Source organism: Phaethon aethereus (genome assembly GCF_964289735.1).
Source record: "Phaethon aethereus genome assembly, chromosome: 7".
NCBI lineage: Eukaryota > Metazoa > Chordata > Aves > Phaethontiformes > Phaethontidae > Phaethon > Phaethon aethereus.
The window spans coordinates 23,273,866-23,296,828 of NC_138583.1; the positions used below are offsets into that span (position 1 = coordinate 23,273,866).

General features: G+C 38.7%; 1 protein-coding gene across 1 annotated transcript in view; it reads right to left on the minus strand.

Annotated features, from left to right (window-relative positions):
- PLCE1 (phospholipase C epsilon 1) overlaps window positions 1-22,963 on the minus strand; it is a gene marked incomplete at both ends in the record, with an annotated part of 143,570 nt that overhangs the window by 42,015 nt on the left and 78,592 nt on the right. Inside the window, 1 exon segment of the mRNA XM_082002451.1 lies at window positions 18,628-18,944. Coding sequence (XP_081858577.1) covers window positions 18,628-18,944 — 317 coding nt within the window.

Sequence of the window (22,963 nt, forward strand, 5' to 3'; positions counted from 1 at the left end):
AGAGCTTCCATTTATGCAAGTCTATACAGACACAGTGTTCTGAGCCTCTCACTCCTGAGGGAGAACAGTCAAAGAAAATTAAAAATCTAAGTTATTATTTAATCTTTCTGATGTGCAAATCAATCAAGAACAACAAATCAGAAATGTGCAGATGAGAAGACAAGTCATAGCTCCAATATAAGCAATGTATATGTGTACAAAAAAAAAAAAATCACATTTTTAAGACTGAAAAAATGAGGTTATAAAATCATTCTGTCTTTCATGTGGTGAGGACATCCTTGGGAGTGCACAGTACAGGGATGGGAATGCTCTAATTGAGACATGAGAATCAGGAGACAACGGACCCATTAAGAAACAGCATTCTACCTGCTCTGCCCCTCACTGAACAGCTTGGGTATGGAACACAAGAGCTAGAAGAAACCCGCTTCAAGTCTAGTGCTAATCTAAAGAAAACAGGTTAACTACTGTTCCTGTAATTACTGTATGTTTTTATAACTAACATGTAAGAATAGAGTAGGAGCAGATAACAGGTACAGAGCTTTCAACAAAGGTAGAACAAGTACCAGAGTCCAATGTCGTACATGTAAACATGCTCAAGAAGATTTCCCAAACACAGCCTTAATGTACTGTCACTGTAGAGGTCACAATACAAAAATAAATAAATAAAAACTATTCATATTGGCTGCCCTATACAAGCTATATCTAATCGCTGCACCAGCTCTGAATGAGAACTTGAAGTTAGCTGAGATTTTTTTTGAAGTGCTCAGCTGGTTATTCCTAAAATATAAAAACTGAATCAGCTAAGCAGTGCATACCTGAAGAGCACGAAGGTATGGAAAAATACAAAAAAACCAGACACTACATGATACAGGGGTCAAACAAGGGCAAAAACAGAAGTAATAAATAAAATGCACAAAAATATCAGAAATTGTGAAACAAACCAGTTAAATCTATGATTCAAGGTTGGCATAGATTTGTTTGTGTATGCTGGAACAAAATTTCATATTGTTTTTGGATATTATTCCCATTTTCCAGAAATGGCTCTGTTAGGGAATGCAAATGTTAAACATGCAATCTCACAAAAAAACCCAGTATTTTTTTAGTATGAAATACCAAGTGTGGTAATGATAGTTTGATTAATGTGTTTTATGTGTTGATGAACTTAGGAATGAAACATGTGCTACAGACTGTTTCAACTTTTCTGTCACATCTAGCAGTAGCCAGGAGTATAAATTGACCTTTCTGGTGGTTCTGAACAGCATAAGGTCTCCATAAAGTTTTTCTATTAATTACTCAGACTAATTACAACCAACAACTGTTGGTTGATTAATCTGAATGCATCATACAACCCCCTGAAAGGGGGATTATGGGCTTCTCTAAAAGCATAATAGCCTGGTACCCCAAAACTGGTTTCTTGGAAGGTTTTATCAGTCTTAGACTAGAACAGGGATGATTAAAATGCAACAGTACTGTCAGAAAGGAGAGAACAGAGGAAAGGAGCTGTGAACAAAGGCCATCTAATTTCATTCAGCGAGATTATTGCTGAGTGCTGTGCCTAACATCTGCAAAACTTTTCTACTTCTAGTTTTTTTAGTGACGACAGCTGGAAAGGGAAGAGAATTCAGTCAACAGAGCTGAGGGGGCACTTCCCCAAAATTAGATGTGGTCCTGGAGCCCAGGGAGGGAACAAACACAGAATTAATAAGTGAAACTATCAGTTATCCACCTAAAATGCCATAGAGGATTTTGCTCACAAAAGTTTTGAAGGTGGAAGATCTGGTTGAATCGGTAGGCTTTAAAGGAGCAGAAAATCAAAGCTGAACTTCTGCTGACTCAGGTCACTTCCCAGCTCTGAACTCCCTGAAGATTTTATTCTGCCCAGACAGATTGAACTGATGGATCCAAGAACTTGGATCATTAAGAACAGTATTCTAAATAAACACATACTGAAATAGCTAGGGTATAGCAGTAATTTGAGACGATTATTCATAATGGCCATAGCCAAAATGAACGACACATAAACACTTAAATGTCAGTAAGTTGAAAGGACTCCGATCCTCAGGAAACACCATGTTTGACAACTTAGCGGAAACTTTTTATTAATTAAAATATAAACTTATTAAACAATACTCGGGAAACATACTCATGAATGTTGTGATTTATTGATAAATATATGAACAGTCCAGAGTACATCCTCAAAGGAATGCCTCCATAGGAATCACCGACCTTCTCAAATGACCCTACAGCTGCCCCTGGATCCCCGAAATACCCGATAATGCATATACTACATTTTTGCTGTCCGGGATGCATAAAGCTTCCTCTGCACAGATGTGTTCAAGAAATAACAAACTTTTCAAGATCTTCATTCAAATGAAATTCAGAATTGGGATTCCTCAGATGTCTGTGTACATCTGAGCTAGATGCACCTCACATGAAAGAAAAGCAGAGGACAACTCCATAAATGTATGCATGTATTGGTGACAATGGAAATCACCTGGAAGTTGAATTGAAAACCCTGGGGTTTGCACTTCAGCAAGCAAGGAGCACAGGCTGTATTCTGGAGTGCACAGTTTCTCTGTCAATAAAATCAGGTGTGATCTCTACCTCCAAGAGGTGTTTCCAGCAGGGTGAACAAAGCAAAGGGAGGCTCCAATCCTGGCCGGAATCAGGCAGTGACTTCTGGACACTTCAGCCAGCTGGATACAGAACAGCACCTCCTCCTCCAGCAGTTCATTCCTGGATGGCTTGCTGAGCTCCCTCCCCAGATGCACCACACCTGAGGAGCACCTAACCCGAGGATGAAGTACCATCAGGTAGGCAGCTGCCTAGTTATCAGGCTGCCACTACAGCAGCACGAGGGCTTCGCAGCTCTGGCGCTGCCTGAACTAGCTAGTGCCGGGACCAGAGACAGCACACCCCAGCCAAAAAGAGTGTGCAGTAGTAGCCTTGCCAAGAAGATCAGAACACGTTGCGAGTATTCCTCAGCATAGGCAGTAACGCTTTTTGGACCAAGTTTTTGTGTTAGGTATCACTTTAACATAAGATCGCAATCTGCACATCGACATATTAATCATTATTTCCTTAGTTTACTTTTTTTTCACACTCGACTTAGATAGTTCTGTTTATGTAACTCATTTTGAAGTCCCTACAGAACAGAAATAATCGCAGCAAACCTATAATTAGATTTCCGCTGCACTGCTGATGAGTCCGAAAAGTATGAGAAAATGTATCCTGGCTTCATTACTATAATCCACGTGATTGCAAGACACAAGAAAAGTCATAAATTGAAACACGATCCACTCAACTTTATAATAACATCTGTCTCTTCATTCAGATGGGTAAAAATGAGTGCCCTTCAGGATTACTGCACACTAATATTAAGTAGTAAACAAACAAAATCAAATCAAATAGATACTTAGCTACGATATAAATATTTTCTGGTGACATAACACAGAGAAGCACTGACAACATTGTGCCAAATTAATTTCAGATTTATTGTAGAGTAGCCTCATTTGGAAATTTTCACAGGTACAGGAGCCTCCTCCAAATCTTAGTCTGAGCACAGAGGATCTGCATCAGATGTCCAGGCAATGCAGTTTGTAGCTGAGCAATGACCTCAAGCACAGTAGTACATAAAGATCTGTGTAATTTTTTTTTTTTATTATTATCTTTAAATCACCTCTTACTATTTTAACTGCACTAAAATCTATTCTTTTCAATAAACTTCTTTTAAAAGGTTTTTAGGCTTATCCTTATTTGATCAAAGTTTTCAAATAAATTCAAGTTAAATATTTCTAATGCATTTGGGAAAGGCATATTATAACTCAGTGTTATATTCAAATGTACCATGATAATTTTTAAGTCAGTGACTGAGTCTCATTCAGTGTTTCAACTTACTTTACTTGGAATTTTTCACAACTGTAGCAATGATAGACCTTTATTTAAGATAGACAAACTTTCCCTTTTCAGGACATCACATTCCCAGAAGGCTCCAAAGGTATCTGTTCTGATTTTCAGAACTCCTTTTTCTTTTCTTTTTCTTTTTTGAAGACAATTAGACAGACAGAAACATTCCTATAACTCAACTGCCAGAATTAATAGTAGGAATACATTTTTTAAAAACTTGTAGCATTTTATTAATGACAAATAAACAAACCCACTCTAAACTTTTAAACAGGGGAAATCTATATCAATCATTAAAAAGGTAATAGAAGACTATGTTTTTGACTGCCTAATCACTAAACTACCACTGATTTAAAGTCATATCTATATGCAGTCCAAAATTTCCCAATTTGCTGGGGTCAGGATATAGCACATTACTGATGCTCAGCTGCTTTTACTAATAGAATACAAAGAATGTAAGAGAGACACCCATGATGGAACTTGATCCTCAAGGTATGGCACATGACGTTCAAGTCTCTACAAGTGTAAACTACCGGCCTGTTTACCATTTAATCTATGTGAATCCTGCTCCATGCAGTACACAGGATGGAACAGTGCAAAATGCATGTTGGATTATTAATGGTATCCTTAAATTTGCCATGGATGTACTTCATTCCTTTTCTTCTTTTAGTCTTCTAATATTCAAGATTACAATAATTCATATATCTATTAAATTATTTACTATCCTTTATATAGCTGCTAGAGAGTGTATTTTGCAATTTTTTAAACTGGGAATTATTGTTTATCTTTTATAAGAATGTAAATGGAAAAGTGGCATTAATGGAAGAAGCTAAGAATCTCCACCTGTGAAGCCCACTGCTTTGTCATTTGTACTGCTTTACACTCTTTTCCCTAGCTCTTAAGGCTTTTACAGCAATTCCCAAGCTACATACTTCAGAGAGTGATGCTACATGGAAGAAATGATGTATTCTATTTTTATATTACATTTTTTCGGGACTTCATAATACTTGAGAGATGCAGCTTTCAGAGGTGAAATTAGCAAACACAGCTGTCTACCTGAAGTTTAACACTTACCATTGTCAGCAAGTAATATAAAATCTTTTGGCTTACTAGAAAGTAAGATTACTCTCTAACACCTAAGATATAAAAATTAGCCACAGATATCTTTCTGTAATAAATTGTAGCTGATTTAACTACTGCCTACACTGGAGCAAGAAAGCAAGCAATTTTAATACTGATGAAATAAAGTATGTGTATGAGAAGTCTCTGAATACAAAACGAGGATTTGATTTTTCAGGTATCCAAGGGATAAGCATGACAATTTATAACCCATTTAATCAAGCCATTCTGGTTTTACTGATTTTGTTTGATAAAATCAAGAAATCTAAGTAAAATCTGAAGAACATGAATAATCCATGTAAAACAATAACCCTCATCAGATATCACGCAGTATTTATGGCAAGAGGGAAAAACATACATTATCTTGTTTAAAAGCAAAATTCTTAGTATATCAGTGTACTGTGATTTCTCTCTCTCTAAAAAAACAAAAATTAAATCAATCTTTCACAACATTACAAAGTCTTTCCACAAAGTAAAAGTGTTGCTGAGGGATATTATTTTTATAAATAATATGGAACAGATTCATATTTATGAGGCTTTCAAAAACACTAGCAGTATGCAGCATTAGCGCTGATAGCTGGCTGCCACGAGTTCCTTTGCATTGCTAATTGTGCGCAAATCCATCAGTGCATACTGATGAATATAAGGATCACAGTATATAACACAGAATTGATTTATTGTTGGGATCACCCTGCAAGGGCTCGACCTTAAGGAGAAGGAGCTGTGGCATTGAGAAGCTGGGAAACAGCTGGACACCTGCAGGGCTCAGCCTTGAAGAGAAGGAGCTGTGGTAAACAGCTAAGAGGAAGTAAAGGAGCGCGTGGACACCTGCAGGCAGCGAATCCTGACTGTGGAGAAGTGCGTGGACTGTGTGTGGTAACCAACCAGGACATATCTTGTGGCGTGTGAAAGAGCTGTAACTGCATAAAAAGCAGTCACTTGTAGCAATAAAGGTTTTTGGCCTGAAACCCCGCCAGAGTCTGTGCCCTGTTACTCCACAAATGGCGCCCGAACCAGGACCCTCTCGTCAATGCTTCCCGGAGCAGAAGAGACAGCAAAGGGGGTGCGGAAGGCAGCCGTAGCAGGCACTGCCCCGGTGCCTGGAAGTCGCTAGTGCAACCGAAGAAACTGTTGGAATCTCGCACTGATCAGGTGAGCGGCTGGGGAAGAGATGGGGTCCACGCTAACAAAAGAGGAAGAAGCAGTGGTTAAGCTCCTCCAACTAATCCTCTCTAAGAGAGGTGTACAGTATGAGGAAGCCGGCCTAAAAAGATTATTGGTATGGGCGCGGCAAAAAGGACTAATTCCCTCAGTAAATGAGGCTTTTGAGATCCCGATTTGGGAAGGAATTGGTCCAGCACTGAGGAATCAAGTCAGCACAGGCAACAAAGACAGTATAAAATTTACGATGCTCTGGAGGTTGATCCTAGAGACATTAAAAGAACTAAAGGCAGAACGCATTGCATGAAGAAGGGGCGATGGTCAGACTCCTGCCGCATATGGTCTCTAAGAGAGGACTGAAATATGATGAATATACAATTAGAAGGCTTCTAATTTGGTGCCAAAAAGGGTACCCTCCCCGATCCGTCTGTGGCGTTTAAGGCAGAGACGTGGGAGGAGATAGGAAAAATGTTATAGGAACATATTGGGAATGGTGATAAAACCGCTGCAGAGTTAGTGACGGCATGGAAGTTGATATTAACCACATTAAAAGCCTTAAAGGCAGAGAGAAAAGCTGCAGCTGATATGGAGGAGGCTGTTAAACCGCCTTCAACCAATCCCTTTTTAACCGAGTCAGAGGGTCCAGGACCTTCAGTGACTCCGACTGCACCTCCTGAGGTGCCGGATGCACCGGGTGAACCAGCTGCATTAGATAAGTCAGAGAAACAGATCTGCGATGATGTATGTGAGGGCAAGACGGGACAACGTTGCCCAGAACAATGTACTCAGTGTTCCCCTGTGTGCCCATGTGAAAGATCCATGGGGTGAGTCTCGAAAGGAGATGGGCAAGCAGCGGAGCTAGCAACAACGTGGCGCTTGCTATTGGAGACTGTTTTGAAGAGCCAGGGGCTAGCAGCAGACTCTGCAACAGCTTTTGAGTTACCTACCTGGGAGAAAGCAGGGAAATTGGTGTTTGAGGCAGCCTCTAAAGAGGATCATACGGCTGCGAAAGTGTTAACAACCTGGCGATTAGTCAGAGACTCTATAAAGGCGATAAAATCAGAGCGGGCCGCGGCGGCAGCAGGAGCTGCCACTGCCACAGCCTTGGGAAAGAAGGAAGGCCGAGCTGGGGATGATAAGAACGAGCGACCCCCCGCCTGCCCCCCCCCCGCCCCCTGCTAACGCAACCAACAGAGGTGGCGAGTCCTCCTTGGCCCCCGTCTCCTGACCCAGAACCTGAGCGCTGGTCGCCCGTGCCGCAACAGGAGGGGGCTGCCTCGGGCGATCCTTCCCCCAAGTCAAGATACAACCCTGCCCAACATCGGCGAGGCATGAGACAAGAGGCCTTGGCAGAGGAGAAGGGGACGGAGCGAAGTGGGTACCGGCCAGGTCGGTACAGCCGGCAGTAAGACCAGAAGATCCTGTCACACATCCCACGGACGCAGTCAACTCCGATGTACCGCCAGCTGATGCTTTCACTCTTTTGTAAGGGGAATGACGGCTCATTGACTGTTTCAGCAGCACTCCCTGGATGTTCAAGAGCAGGAACTTCAATATGCCATATTTGTAAAATGGTGTTGTGGGTTTGTTCTATGTCGTTGTAATTATTGTCACAAATGTATCATTTCTTTTGCAGGGAATCAAAGAGTATATTTCAATAAGACGCTCTCCCCACGGTGTATACGGTGTAACAGAGTTGGGGGATAGAGAATTTTGGGTAACTTGCAATCTGCCAGAAGTTTTTTGGGCGCTCAAAATAGGGCAACGACAACTTACCTCAAAAAAGACTTTTTGCAACAACAAAGCAGATCCAAAAGAATGGAGTTGTCATATGCTAATAGATACAGGAGCAGATGTAACCATTATTTCCAGCAGGGACTGGCCTGCAACCTGGCCAACACATAATCCAGCCATGGGTTGCTTGGGGTCGGAGGTATCTCTAATACCATGCAAAGTTCAGTACTCTTGCAATGTAAGAGCCCAGATGGGTATACAGTAACACTAAAACCATATGTAGCTCCCATCCCAATCAATTGGCTAGGGAGAGACGTTTTGGGACAAATGAGTTGTGTTCTAAGTAGCACTCCTGAACATTTTGTGGAGCAGCCATTGAGGAGCGACTAACACACAAATTGACATGGAAAACTGATACACCGGTTTGGGTGGATCAATGGCCGCTATCTCAAGAAAAGGTCGCTAAGCTACAGGAACTAGGAAAAGAGCAATTAGAAAAGAAACATACTAAACCCACTACAAGTCCATGGAATACACTTGTATTTGTAATTCCTTAAAAAAAAAAAAAAAAAAAAATTCACAGAATATGATGTTAAGAACCGAAATCAGAACATTGAACGATGTTAAAAAATTAGTGGGAGATTTGAATTGGATTCGTAGTATTTGTGGAATAACAAATGTAGAAATGACACCATTGTTGAATCTGTTATCAAGACTTTGGAAGATTTAAATATGTTCATGTTTCAATTGATTTCTATTCTGCAATAGTTTGGGCCACTGCACAAACAGGAGAAACTAGTAGATATGTACAAAAGCATTTGCGAGCTGCATTCGCAGCACATGGTATACCCCTACAAATTAAAACCGATAATGGTCCTTGTTATGTAGCCCAGTCAACTCAAAGTTTTTTTGCTCAATGGGGAGTGACGCATGTTACTGGAATACCGCATTCCCCAACTGGACAAGCTATTGTTGAACGAATGAATCATTCCCTGAAGTGTTTATTGCAAAAACAAAAAAGGGGAGAGGCTACCATACCACCCCAAGAACATTTGAATAAAGCCTTATATGTGTTAAATTATTTCTGTCTAGCAGAAGGAGAAACATGTAAAAGGAATGACAGGAAGTCTGTTTGAGTTAACACAAAATGTGCAAGTAAAAGTTAAAAATTTGGAAAAGAATATGTGGGAAGGACCTTTTCAACTGCTAACCTGGGGACGAGGTTATGCTTGTGTCATTACAGATTCTGGAACTCGTTGGGTACCCACAAAATGGGTAAAACCATGGGTGAAACAGTCACCATCGTCATCGTCGGACACATCTTGACACTATCAGGTGTCATCGCAATCTGGATGCCACCTCAGCCAAAAGAAAATGTATGGGTAAATCACACTGAAATTAGCAGTATCATGAGAGAAACATGGAAAGCTTATAGGGCAAAGCGCTCTATAACTACAAATCCTTTGGTAAGATATAATATTGGTTTTCATAGCTTCATGCAGGCGCTTTTTCCATCACTAGGAGTAGTTTCCATTGCTAGGAGTAGTACAGCTAGAATTGTTGGCCTTGTAACGTTCTGCTATTGATTTAAGCATAGTTGATATGTGACTGCTGGATTATGGTAAGATGCCGTGTGAACAAAGCCTACGAACCAATAGACGGGATGGCTGTGGCGCGTGCAGCATGTCTGGCCAGCGGGTGCATGCGCCATAGGCTCCCTGTGTTAAAAGGTGACAACCGAGGCGTGTTCCGACACTCACTGGCCACGTGTGTCGAAACTCGTTCCTCTGCAAAGGTGTAAATACCGGGATTTCCCGAAGGGCAGTGGGCCGGTGTACGGCAAGGCCACCGTTGCCTCTGTGGGGACGCCCACGTAAAGCTGGCACCTACCGACTGCTGGGCTGAGTTCGTGGCACAGGACGATACAAGAATGTACAGATGGTCCATCTGCCTCACAGTCCTCGGGTTGTGAATGATCCATCAGGTTTTGTTTATAGATAAACAAAAAGGGGGAGATGTTGGGATCACCCTGCAAGGGCTCGACCTTAAGGAGAAGGAGCTGTGGCATTGAGAAGCTGGTAAACAGCTGGATATCTGCACAGCTCGGCCTTGAGGAGAAGGAGCTGTGGCACTGAGAAGCTGGGAAACAGCTGGACACCTGCAGGGCTCAGCCTTGAGGAGAAGGAGCTGTGGTAAACAGCTAAGAGGAAGTAAAGGAGCGCGTGGACACCTGCAGGCAGCGAACCCTGACTGTGGAGAAGTGCGTGGACTGTGTGTGGTAACCAACCAGCACGTATTTTGTGGCACGTGAAAGAGCTGTAACTGCATAAAAAGCAGTCACTTGTAGCAATAAAGGTCTTTGGCCTGAAACCCCGCCAGAGTCCGTGCCCTGTTACTCCACAATTTATTTTACATGGGTTTCACTAAAGTTTCATAATTAAAATTTTTCTGCTTTTGGTATAATATGCAACATAATTTTCAGATGCATTTTTTAAATCTGAGTATTTTAAATTACATTATCTTATGAACAGATGGTTCACTTTACATGCTTGAGTGAAATTATATAACCTTACAAAGAACATTTACCATTTTAAATCTGATTAAATACTATTCCAAACAAGGACTGGAAACAGTTTGATATTTGTACAAACACAATCTTTTTAAAAGTATTATGCAAACCCATTTAGGCATTGCAAAAAAATGCTGAACTAAGAGACAGAGCGCAGTATTTATTTACATTCCATTATTCAGTAAAATGATATGTCTCTGTTTTGCTAGTGAGGGTTTAAATTTGTGTTTTGAATGAACAATGAAGAAAACTTACAAATTTAAACCATTAAAAATAAAACTACCATTATCATTTAGTGTACTAAATAGCCGTATTTTTAATTAACTTTACTGAATATAAGAATGACTTAGTGAATGATGAAACCACCCCAGTAGCAGTGCTATACTGGAACAGTTCAACCATTTTTCCCTTCTCAGTTACTTTTTGCCAATTCATTCTTTCTAAAAAATCACCTTATATATTGAACTTTTTATTTACTTTGCATTTTCAGTTCCATGGTGGGACTACCTTCAGACAGCTGTTTGAATGATTTTTCAATCTGGTGCAACTTTCAATCTAAGACATCACAATTGCTTTGTACGCATACCTCAGCGTGGAAAATTAAATGATTCGTTTTGTTTTAAGTTTTTATTGCTTTTCTTTTCTTTTACTTGAAGCTGTGGCCAGAAAGATCAAGTTACAAGAGACACTTTTCATGTTTATATAAAGCAACGCTTGAAATTATTTAAAATGTTTACAACATGTACATTGAACTTGTGTTTCTGTGGTTGCTTTGCTGGCGAGAGGCAGAAGAGCAGCTGGGAGTAAAAACCATAAATGTGCAAGAGTCTGGGAGGGTAAAGATACAGAAAAAGGAACAGGCACCCAAGAAGACTGTGGCACATCATAAAGGTATGGTAAGGTAAGGACCACATGGCACTCGAGCTAAAGAAGCAGGGCAAACTCGTACTACGACACAGGAATCAGAGAAAAGAAATAAATGAAGAAGAGAAAGGCACAGCAGGCAACAAGGAGAGATGGAAAAAAGTACATTGTTACAGTTCTCAGGGTCCGTTTTCCTAATCTCTTCCCAGCTACCAGGGCTGTGCTAACACTGCAGAATCTCCTTTAATAGCTTCCTCCCACAGTTCTTATACATCCATGAAAACTAACCTTCTGCTAGTCAGTGCTATATCAGAGCAGGAAAATATACTACTACTACTACTACATGTGCACACTCTTAGAGAATCCAAAAGCCAATAGTTTTGCAAAGCTAGATGTTTCTATATTTCACTCTCCTCCTCCCATGCTAGCCACTAGTTCACAATCAGCTTTTAATTATATTTAGTAACTGGAAAGAATATCTGTCTTTAGTTTGATCCACTGCCTTGCTCTTACAAGACTCTACGATCAATTTGATATTAGTATAAGCAAATGAAATATCAGCTATGTCTTGCCGATGAGTACATGTTGTGCCCAAGTTTCCACTAACATGTAACTACAGTTTTAATCAAACTTTTAAAGACTATGGGCTTTATTTATAGCTGGTGATACTGAATGCGTTTAGCCCAAAATCTTCACAATAAATAAAAAGCAAATAGCAAAAAGACTTCTTTAATTATCTGTGGCACAGGCTACAATACAGCTTAAATTCTGCTAGCACAGTAAAAAAAAAAAAAAAAGCTAAAAGCTAAACCATGTAAGAATATTTGAAATATCTACAGGTAGATTCCCTTCTTCCACTCCTTTAAATCTGAATTAATTACTGAATCAAAGGTACATGCTATAAACTGGCACATGTAACATCTGGCTTAGCAATATATTTATCTTTGTTTACATAAGGATACTATGCATCCTTTAAATATACAGAAAGATTCTTCTCTACCTGAAAAAGGTTTAGAGAGATATTAATTCCTATATTGCAACACTTCCAAGTTTGGAGCTATACACTTTTTAAAAATACAGGAAAAGTCCGTCGTTTTAAAAAATGTTCCCTTACTGTCTTTTGGCAATAAAACCAGAATTGGAGCAAACTTATTTCATAAAAATCTTATTTAGTCACCTGCTGTTGAAAATTTGAACCAAATGCCTTCAGAGTATCTGAAACAATGTTTTCTTCAAACCATTTATAAAGTAACAGAACTACTGATACTAACAGGTAAGGAAACAGACAACCCATAGGAACAAAACGTATAATACAAACAGAATTTCAAGTCAAATAGTTTAAAGGGACAGAAATATCATTCCCTTTCTCAGGCACCATTTGAAACCTCAGGCTGTTGCAAGAAGAAAGCGAGAGAAAAAACAACAGGATTCATTCATTCTAGTGCCCAGTTCTCCTACAATACATTAAGTAAAAAACAAAATTGCTTTTCAGGTTTTCAGTTTCTCCTGTAAATGTCTTCTGAAATATTACAAAGAATTGTTGTTAAGTTTTTCTATACAGTACAGAGACAAGGGGTCAAAACACAGAAACTTTATGACAGCTGAGATTACAGTCTGCCATCCTAGAAAATTAGAACGACCACTGGATCAATGAAAGTTTAGGAACATATCTCGTGTGTAAAAGCAGAGCAGTTAAACTTTTTCCTTTTAGTAACTTAACTTCTCCTTGGACTTTGTATATTTGTTAAATTTGATCTAAACTTCAGGATTAAGGAACAACTGAAAAAAGCGGTGTTTAAATCATAGTATTATAAAAGAACATTCCAAATAAATAACGTTTCAAATTCAGCCACACTTAGATGTCTACGATAGTGCATGTATTGCCTAGAAGAGCTATATATGCAGGTGAACGCAATATAATTTTCTCTCCTTTTTTCTGAATCTAACAAAATTCGTTGTTTGGTTTTCAGTGTTTGACGCCACACTATTTCTCCAACAAGTGATTGATTGGATCTGTTCTTTACATGGGAATTAGCACCTTGCTAACTGCAGAACACCAGGATGCATTTCTTCCTAAGCAAACCTATTTATTCATTTTCATTAATTCTGAAATATGTGTACTTCAAATCCATTAGGAGCAAGGTATAATTTCTCTCAGTTCTGTTCTGTTCCTCATTAGATACCTGATAATGATTACATAGTAATCTATATTCTTTCTGCACTATAGTATGTAATCATAGTGATTCGGTAATACCTTTTGTCTGCACCTCTCACCCTTCTGTGGTTATCCAGCAGTTCTAACCTTTCCTTTTTCAAGTCTACTGCATCTACTCCACATGTTGAAAAGTCCTCTAATTCTTTGATTATTTTGAAATTTAACTTCAGTTTCTTAAACAGTAGTGACCAGGCTTTCTATAGCAGCATTATAGAAGTTATTTAAACTTCAGTGGCAGTCTCCACCACGACTATCATCTTTCTATAGTATCTCTCGGGAAGTGAAGCCTGAAAATACATGTCTATACATGTAAACGTTACAGATCTTTAGTGACTGGGCTATGTGTCATATGAACTTCCATCTGTCTGAAAACTCCATCAGAGGCAGTAAATCCTGCAGACAATCTGCAACATTAGCAGATTATGAGATTCTTATTTTCCTCTGAATATTGTATTTCCCTGCGAATTTCTGTACAGACTTGAAAGCTGGAATGACCCAGAAGTTTTAAAATACAAATGAAATACAATCCAAAAATGTATTCCATTCCATTTTGTGGGCTTCAAGCAGATCATTCATGACTGACCTTTCTCACAAGGCATTTCTGAAACAAGTCATTGGGTGTTCAAGCTCCTTGTCATGGCAGCCACCTTGATTAACACAACAGGGAATAAACTGATACTTAGAAACCCAGGACAAGAAAAGACACAGGGAAATACATAATGCCTGAATCCCCTCTAGTAACCGTATGTCAGGTCTAAGCTATAACCACGCTGTCTTAAACAAAGGCAGTTTCTGTTTCCCAGCCTCGGCCGCGCAGGATTTGACAGTTGCATGTCTGTGCTACAATTTGTGGAGTGCTTGGCTGTAGCTTTCATCCGTACTATCCACCTTTCATGTTTCTACGCTACTTACAATACTATAGTTTTTTTCCCCTATCATTCTTGACAATGAAAAGAAACAATGTATACACAAAGAGGGTCTAGAGTGCTATAATTTCCATCTTTCATGAATATTAATAAAGGTAATCTATTTCTCCAGCCTTTGTTGTTTATTTTTTGAAGATCTTCATATATCAGAAACAAAAGCCACTCAGTTACTAGTTTCATCCAGTATCTGACAAATAAAGGTATCTCCAGCTGCAAACTGGGATACAGTTCCTTGCTGTACCCCTAAGTTTAAGGTCAAAGCACTCACAAAACAGGGCAAGGTGAGTGGTTATCACAGCTCCCAGAGGTAAACAAGTTGTGCCTCTTCCATAATACAAGAGGACTCAGTCCACTGACACCCCGAGCAGACACTCACATTATGACCAACTATGTTCAGATTGCTGCAGGTTAAAAACAAATTGGGTGGCTCTTCACACAAGGTGTAAGCAGGCTGTGGAAACCTTGCCACAAAGAGAGTAACAAAGGAGCTCTCCTAAACAGTCAAGTTGGTTACCTTGCCTTTACCTTTAAAGCAGGACTACAGCTCCTTTAAAAAAAAAAAAAAAAAAAAACAAACTATCAGGCAAGGTATAAACTACATTTATACCACCTATCACTACTTATTTTTTGCACTGTCACTCGGTAACACTGAGATACTAGTTAATACCTGGCTAGCCAAGTAATGGGCTCACCCACCCCTCTCCAATGCAACGTCCCTCTGGTGTAAGGCCCAACCACAACTTTTCTCCTTGTGTGTTAAGTTACTTGTGATGCAGATTTCTCCCTCTACGCTTCTTAACTTGGTTTCTGAAATTTTTAAAATCCTTTTTTACACTTTTCAGCTCCTCTCGTCAGGCTCACAACGCTGTGATCTCAGAACAAGAGTATTTGACAAAAATGTATTTCCATTGTCAAATTAAGAGACCAAATAATTTTCAGAAATCTTGCAAGACTCTCAAAATGTTAAAACAAGCTACAGATACAATGAAACACTGAAGTTGGCAAATGCTCCAGCTACTCTCATCTTGCCTTTCTACTGAAAAAAAAATTTTAGGAAGTGTTCCTGATGGATCATCAGCATTAATGTGAACACTGAATCACTTCCAGCACTTTAGCTCAAAACATACTACCCAGCAAAAAAACGCACAGTACAGGCTTCATCCAATGCTAGACAGTATGCCCACTGCTACGCTTTTCCACAAATGATAATTGTGTAGGAAAAATAACAGCAGCTTTGGGGTTTTTTTTGTGCAGCTAAACAGCATTCAGCTGTGTTAATTGTCTTCAAGTACCAATTTTACTTACTGCAGAGGGCAACTGATTTCTGATTCAGTTCTGCAATTCCTCATAGACCATTTCCATGCCCAGCGCTTAAGGCTGACCACTCACCATAAGCATCCTCTCCTGTGTAAGTCTTTCCTATACCCTTAAGACCCCATTGAGGTCTAAATACTGTAATTCGTATTAAGCAATGCTAACCAATAGTAAATAGAAAGGTTTAAACAAATGATTAGAAGAGATCATACTTGACATATCTTGCTAGTAACAATATTTAAATCATTCACATATAGAAAACAACAGTTTTTTAACAGCAAACATATTTAAAGCATAAGGGAATCATGTGACGTTTCCCACCCGCTTGATCTTGCTCTCTGCAGTCAATGGGGGTTTGCAACTTCAGTCATGAACGGGGGTTTCTGGAGTTACTGAAACTTAAACAGTAAATACGACTAGTAAAATTTACCTCAATAAGACCATTTTTTTCCCCTACTTTTCACTTCAACTCATTTTTTAAAAGATATTTTAATAATTTGAAAATATTTTAATCCTCATTATTTTAATAATTAATTTATTTTATAATACTCCTCATTCAATCTACGAATGTCAGTATTTTTTGACAGAATTCAATCTAAAATGCCAGTATTTTTTCTATTAAAGAGGTTCCTTTATGTAACAAAACAGCATTTGTTGACTGTCATTTTAAAGAAGCATTATAAAGTGTTCCTCATTAATATGCAGTAAGTGTCAGAAAAATTACTAAAAAGCATATTGATTTATGAAAAATCCTCTATATACTATAGTTGTTCATTTAACAGAACAATGGCATGAAACAATTTTTTTCCCATTATGTATCAGAAGCCTTCCATCCTGAAAGTCATGCTGGCTCCCACATTATAAATACACTTCAGTATTTCTATAGGCAATGCCAAAAAAAATCTGCAAGTGCTCACTGATGTTTGCCAACAAAAGCATGACTCTTCGCACAAGAATTTTCTTGCCATTTATAAACAAAGACATTTTGGAAGTTCACGCTTGTGATTGGCTATGGCAACTGATATACTCCACCATAAGATAAAGCAGATAGCAAAACAGTGATTTATTGGAAGCAGTAAATACTGTACAATAACTCAGTTTAAACATCTAACATCTATGTTTTAAAAAAGTTATTCCGGATTATACTTAAAATAATCCTCTGCACTAAATATTATATAATCTTTGCACCGGGTATTCAGGAATTAATTAAAATTACATGAAAAATTACCCTGTAGCATTACCAAACAAGTAATGCTAGACTACAAAAATTGCAAAGTCACAAACCTCTAACACTAAAAGATAATGGCGACTATTTTAAAAAAAGGCAACTTTAATGTTAAAATTCTCACTGATATGGAATAGTCTCAGTCATTTCTGACACGACTTCTTCACTACCTACTTACTCTTCAATCCTGTAACTGTTCAGTGTCAAAACACACGATGGCCAATCTAATTTGTACAGCTAACTGCAAAATGTCCTAACAAACTGCACTGGCATTGTGCCTCACCAGTCATACTAGAGCTTGACCACCTCACCTTTTTCCCCACTGCCCTCACCACGGTAATCGCCGCAAGAGAAACACCGCAGGAAGGAGGACCCTGGCTGGGTCAGGAGCCAGATTCCTCTCCAGCTACGCACCAGCCACAGTACTTTCCTAAATACAGTAACTAGAGCTAATTTAAACAATTTTGAGGCTCTGTATAAAGACTGAATGTTGTAGAGGCATATCTTATTTATATTCCTGTAATAGAATTAGGTGGGAGAAGCCAACATATTTACACTACTTTAGTTCCTAAATCTCAATAGCATGCAAGAAACAGGAACACACTGATACATGCTAAATATTCAGTCACTGATTCTTATTTGCCCAGGAAGCAGGAAGCTCACCTTAATACATATTCTTCTCTACCTACTTAATTTTGTGCTCTCCTTTTGATACCTGCACAATTTTCATCTCTTACTAAAGCGTAAGAATGCAGTGGGTAACAAATTAAAAGAGCATAAGTCAACACTATCTTAGTTTTATTCCACTTCCATGAAACTAGGAACTAACACCGCATATGGTTCACACAAAAAAGGAAGAAAGAAATTGTTCTAGTTTTCTGCAGCTAAAACCTGAGGTTTTATTTAGGGTTTTTTGTTTGTTTGTTTGACTTTAGCTTGAGGTTTTTGGTGTGGATTTTTTCCACAATTTTCTCAATCATTGATCAATTTTTTATTAAACTCATCAGAAGATCACCTTACTAAAAATAAAATAAAATCTTAGTAAAGAACTCATGCTTTGGCTTATGGAAATGTGTCATGCTACATGACATTTCTTTGTATAACAACATTCAAGACACACACAGAGATTAAATAAATAAATAAATAGTGCAGATGAGTGTAGTTATATTATACAGAATACAGAAACTTCTAGTTTATAATACTTCTGTGCTGACTCCTAAGATCATGCTTAGTCTACAAAAATCCAAACCAAATAAATAAAACTCCAGCTCCTGAACAAAATAATAAACTGACTGAAAGTATACCCCATACTGTCACTATACAAAGAAATACAAGTCTGTAATTTTTTTCTTCCTGTTTACTTTACAATGTGCAAGAAAAACTTAGGTTGCAGTTTTCCAAACTCACTGAGCAAATCGGTCACATAACTCCTATTAAATTCAGTGGAAGTTATTTAGCTAAATCCCCTGGTCATCTTAACTTATGTTTTAAAAATTTGTCATTACAGCTAAATTCAGCTCTGAGAGATAAAGGAAATAACTAACCCACAAATCAGGTAATAACCCTTAAGAAAAGTAATTTAAAAGTTTTGTCTTACCTCATTAAACCTTGTCACAAGATCTTCTACAGCATTACGTTCACCATTTGGGGAAGAAAGAATAGTGGCAGATATGGAAGCTTTAATAGACGTCAGCTTGCTTTGACATTCAGCATTACCCAAATCCCTGGTTAAAAAGCAGAGGTAGTCAATGGGTAAGACTTTCCGGTAGAGCTCCTGCTCCTGCTCGGTCAGAATGCTGGCAACCTCCTCTGGGAACTGGATGAGGTGCTGCAGTTCGATCAGCTCTTTGCTGATACCAGCCACGTTGGAGGGAAGGACGCTGGAGCCAGTCATAGATGTACACGCTTGACGTTCTAAAACAAAACAAATAAAAAATTTATTGGGTTTCATCTTTAACTCTTGGACTGGGCTATGCAAAAGCAAGGCAACTTGTTCTTTTTGTTCCATTAAACTGTTCATTCATTTATTCAGCAGTATACCATATCCTAGCTATCTTTAAACAACCTAATAAATTCTTTTAGTTGAGTTCTTTCTGCATTTCTCTGTATCTGGTATTAGCTAGCTAGCTGGTAACTGGGGCTTCCGAGATTCTTAAGCTACTTGCCAAAACGTGCTTGCTTCCTGATGTACCCAAACACCTGCTTCCATCACCTGCAGCCTTATCAAAACTTCAAATAAAAGGATCATTGGGCAGGGTGTGGCTCTATTTTGCCTCCATGTTAGAGTCTCCAGTACAAAGGGGTTTGAGGCCTTGACTGGGGCATCAGGACTCTGCTGCCACAAGAAATAATGTATAACGATCACCTAAAACCCATGTGGGTCAGCAATTTTCTTCATATTCATCTTGCTATAAGATACAGTTTACCTGAGCTCACTGCATTGTGAAACTAGAAGTCCAAAGTTATAAAACATTTTTTCATTCCTCTGCGAAAATGCATATATTTGGGAGTACAAAGCATTCATAGCAGTTTTATAATATCCTAGCAGTGATGTCCCTTGAAAAACAAAACTTTTCCTAAGAAGGAAGAGGCCAAGCTTTGTAAGACCATGTGGGAAGCCTGAAACATCAACACAATGATTCCAAAACAGTGAGCATGAGTCTTCTGACTAGATAAGTTTAGAATGGGTTCTCTGACCAGTAATTTTTAAAGAATTACTTAAATGCATAAAAAGTCATAGTAGTATACTCTGTACTCTTTTTTCTTCACAGGAAAAGGAGCTTATTTTTTTGCATTGCTTAACAAAACATCTTTAGAGGTTTTTTGCACACGTATTGGAGGTACACTCCAGATCTATCTTTTACTTTTCTTTTTTATACCAATAAACTCTTATTTCATAGAGGGAACAAATAACCTTTCTGTTCTCTAAAAAAAACCCAAGTTCATAATGACTGATTAAAATTCATTCTCTTATAATAAACATAAAATATGCTACATGAGGCTTCCCTTGTTACATTCATTTTACAGAAACTGTATTGTCAACCAGTGGGAAGTTAAAAAGACAGAAATTGCCTTTTTTAATATAGTCTACTAAAAGTCAAAAGATAAATTATAGCAGCCCTAAATAAAGCCTTTGGGTTAACAGAACGTGTGGAGAGATTTTGAAATACATAAAAGGCTTCAGAAAGAGCCAAAGAGTAATTGTTTCTTTATCTAGACTGGCAAGGAAAAAAGTAATGCCACAAGCAATATCCTGGTTACATAGTGGGGAACAGCTGTAACTTCAAGGATAGTGTAGTGCTGTACAATATCTGCAGATATCAATCAAGAAATCTCAGTCACTGAAACTCCTGCAAGAAAGATAGGGGGGGAAAAAAGACAGTTAAGAACACCATGTTGACATGTTGATCCTGTTTTGTGGAGCAGGTGAAGCACAGTTTGCTTCTGGGCTTCCTTTCAGTCTTGTTTGCTTTGATTCTACATGAGACTCCAGTTCTGTTTTCTACTTCAATCTCTGTGGGACAATTCTGAAAAGTTTAATAAGAAAAAGCTCTTAAAGCTCATTTGCATTGTTCTTGACTTTGCAACAGAACATAAGCTTATGCCAAAATAAAAACAATGCAAAATATAACGTTCATTTTGTATTACAGGGATTGTATATTTGCATAGTGCTTTGCATATACGGACTGAACTTTCACTGTCACAACCAGCGTTATCTCAGAAAGAGGAAGATACGGGAGGCATGACGCCAACATCCACTACTATCCATCTGCTCCCTAGAAGTCACAGTGCCTCGCTGGTCCCCATGCACGACAGCTCTTCTTACTCAAAGATTTTCCTGGGAAATACGAGGCGCCCTGCCGGATAGGAGAAGGAAGAGAAAGTAGAGCCTGTAGAAGCCTCTCCTGTGCCTCACTGCTGAAACCGAGGGTGTACAGGCTGCCAAACATCCTCACCTACTGCGTTGGTTTACAGTCTTGGAGCACACAAAGTGGATCCTTTTCAGGTGAAACTCCACCAGAAGATGCGCTCCCAGGAGGCAACTAACACATCCCAGTTGCTAACAGGCTGTCAGTGGCATCGAGGCTCTGGAGAGGACACTGAGGTCAGGAAAGGACAGTTGGACCAGACAGCTCAGATCATGGCTTGGCTGCAGGTGATCACGTAACGCAGCAACGACAAGTAGTATGGACAATGCGAAGATGAGCTCTTCCCCAATGCACTGCTTGCTGATGAGATTTAGGGGTGCATTCTCAATAATTCACCTTCCCCATTACAATATCAACTACAAAACCTGCTCACAGTCACATTTTCAACAGATCTACAGTCCACATTGTCTCAGTGACCAGAGAAGGTAAGAAGGTGGCTCCACAGTGTATCTCCAGACCACCAGAAGCTACTAAGAATATCATATTTGATTTTTATTTCACTAGACTGGCTGCCCATTGATCAAATCCAGCAGAAAGCTAATGCAGGGATTTTGAAAGCCTTTAATGTAACTACCTTTAATGAAAACATGATCTTCCGTAACGAAGGCTTCACAAGCCAGCTTCATTCTAACAGAAAAATGAAGATATCAAAAAGAAAATCTTTTTGTGGAAGCTAAGGCAAGGTGAGTCAAGTCACAGGCTAAACAAGATCAGCCACTGGCATTGCTAGATTTGGAAAAAGATAAAAAATAAATAAAACTCTTCCTGATTCAAAAAAAATTAATTTCAAACTAGCATTTCTCAGTTCTCCATTAAACTGGAAGAACCAAGCAAGTGCTGTGTCTTTAATGTGAGAGTCCATGGAACAAGCTGCTGCAGCAAGAGTGCAGCTGACAATCCAAGGAGAGGCACACAGACCAAACAGAATTATAAAGGCTCAAAGGTCATGACTAAAGTATGGATATAAATACTGATGAAGTTGAAATACAACTTATTTCTGTTGACTATTTCTACACCTATAAATATTTCTTTCATCCATAATTCACATCTTTGCAAGTCTTAGTTGTTGACATATTTCATCTCTCCAGATTCTGATTTTTTATCTTTCTGCATTCCAGTCTTCTGTGTTTTATCACAGAAAATCCAGGATCCTGATTCTCAGCTTCACCACCCTCCATGATTTACACTCTGCACAAAAGTCTACTCCTTTTTCTTTCTCTTTATTTGCCTGTACTAAGCTAGTCTTTTTTCTAGACTATTTTTTTGTCTCTTTTCGTGTCTATGACTTTTATAATTTTTCATGCCAGGACTTGATCTGCACTTCACTGGTTCTGCTATAAAACTCCCTAACCTGTCTCATCTACAAGCCCTCTAGCTTTGTGTTGTCATTTTATGTTCTTCAGAAAATAGACCATATCTTTCTGTGCTTCAAAGAAAGACCAGGTCCTCAGATCAATTTGCAGAACAGAACTGATTTCAGGCCAAAATCACAGTAGATTTTGTTAAGAGTTAAGGCAGGATACAATACTCACTAAAATTAACTGCTGCTGCAGTAAATGGTATTATTCTTTGTGCTCTACCACATCAAGTTTTAGCATTAACTAGTAGAAGAAAATGAGGACCCTGAGTATTCATTTGCAAGTTGTCTAAAGCTGGCATTGATAGCTTTGCTTATCCTTCTGATAAACAGTTGAAGCAGATAAACTTTTAAATAGCAGGCACTGCTTTTATTAATCAAAACAAGATAACCTCTGCCTACCTTTAAAAAAAAAAAAAAAAAAGAGTCAGGCATTGACTTAATCATTGCTGATATGCCTGGGAACAAAAAGGTTTCATTGTCTCTAACAAAAGAATAATCGATATAAGAATGGGAGAAAAGAAAATACCTGCTTCAGGATATATTACTCAGCCTATGCTCGTCATAAATGAGCATATACATATACATATTGTATATGTATAGGGTCTATAAAAGCAATACTGAAAAAATTAATTTCAAGTATAAGT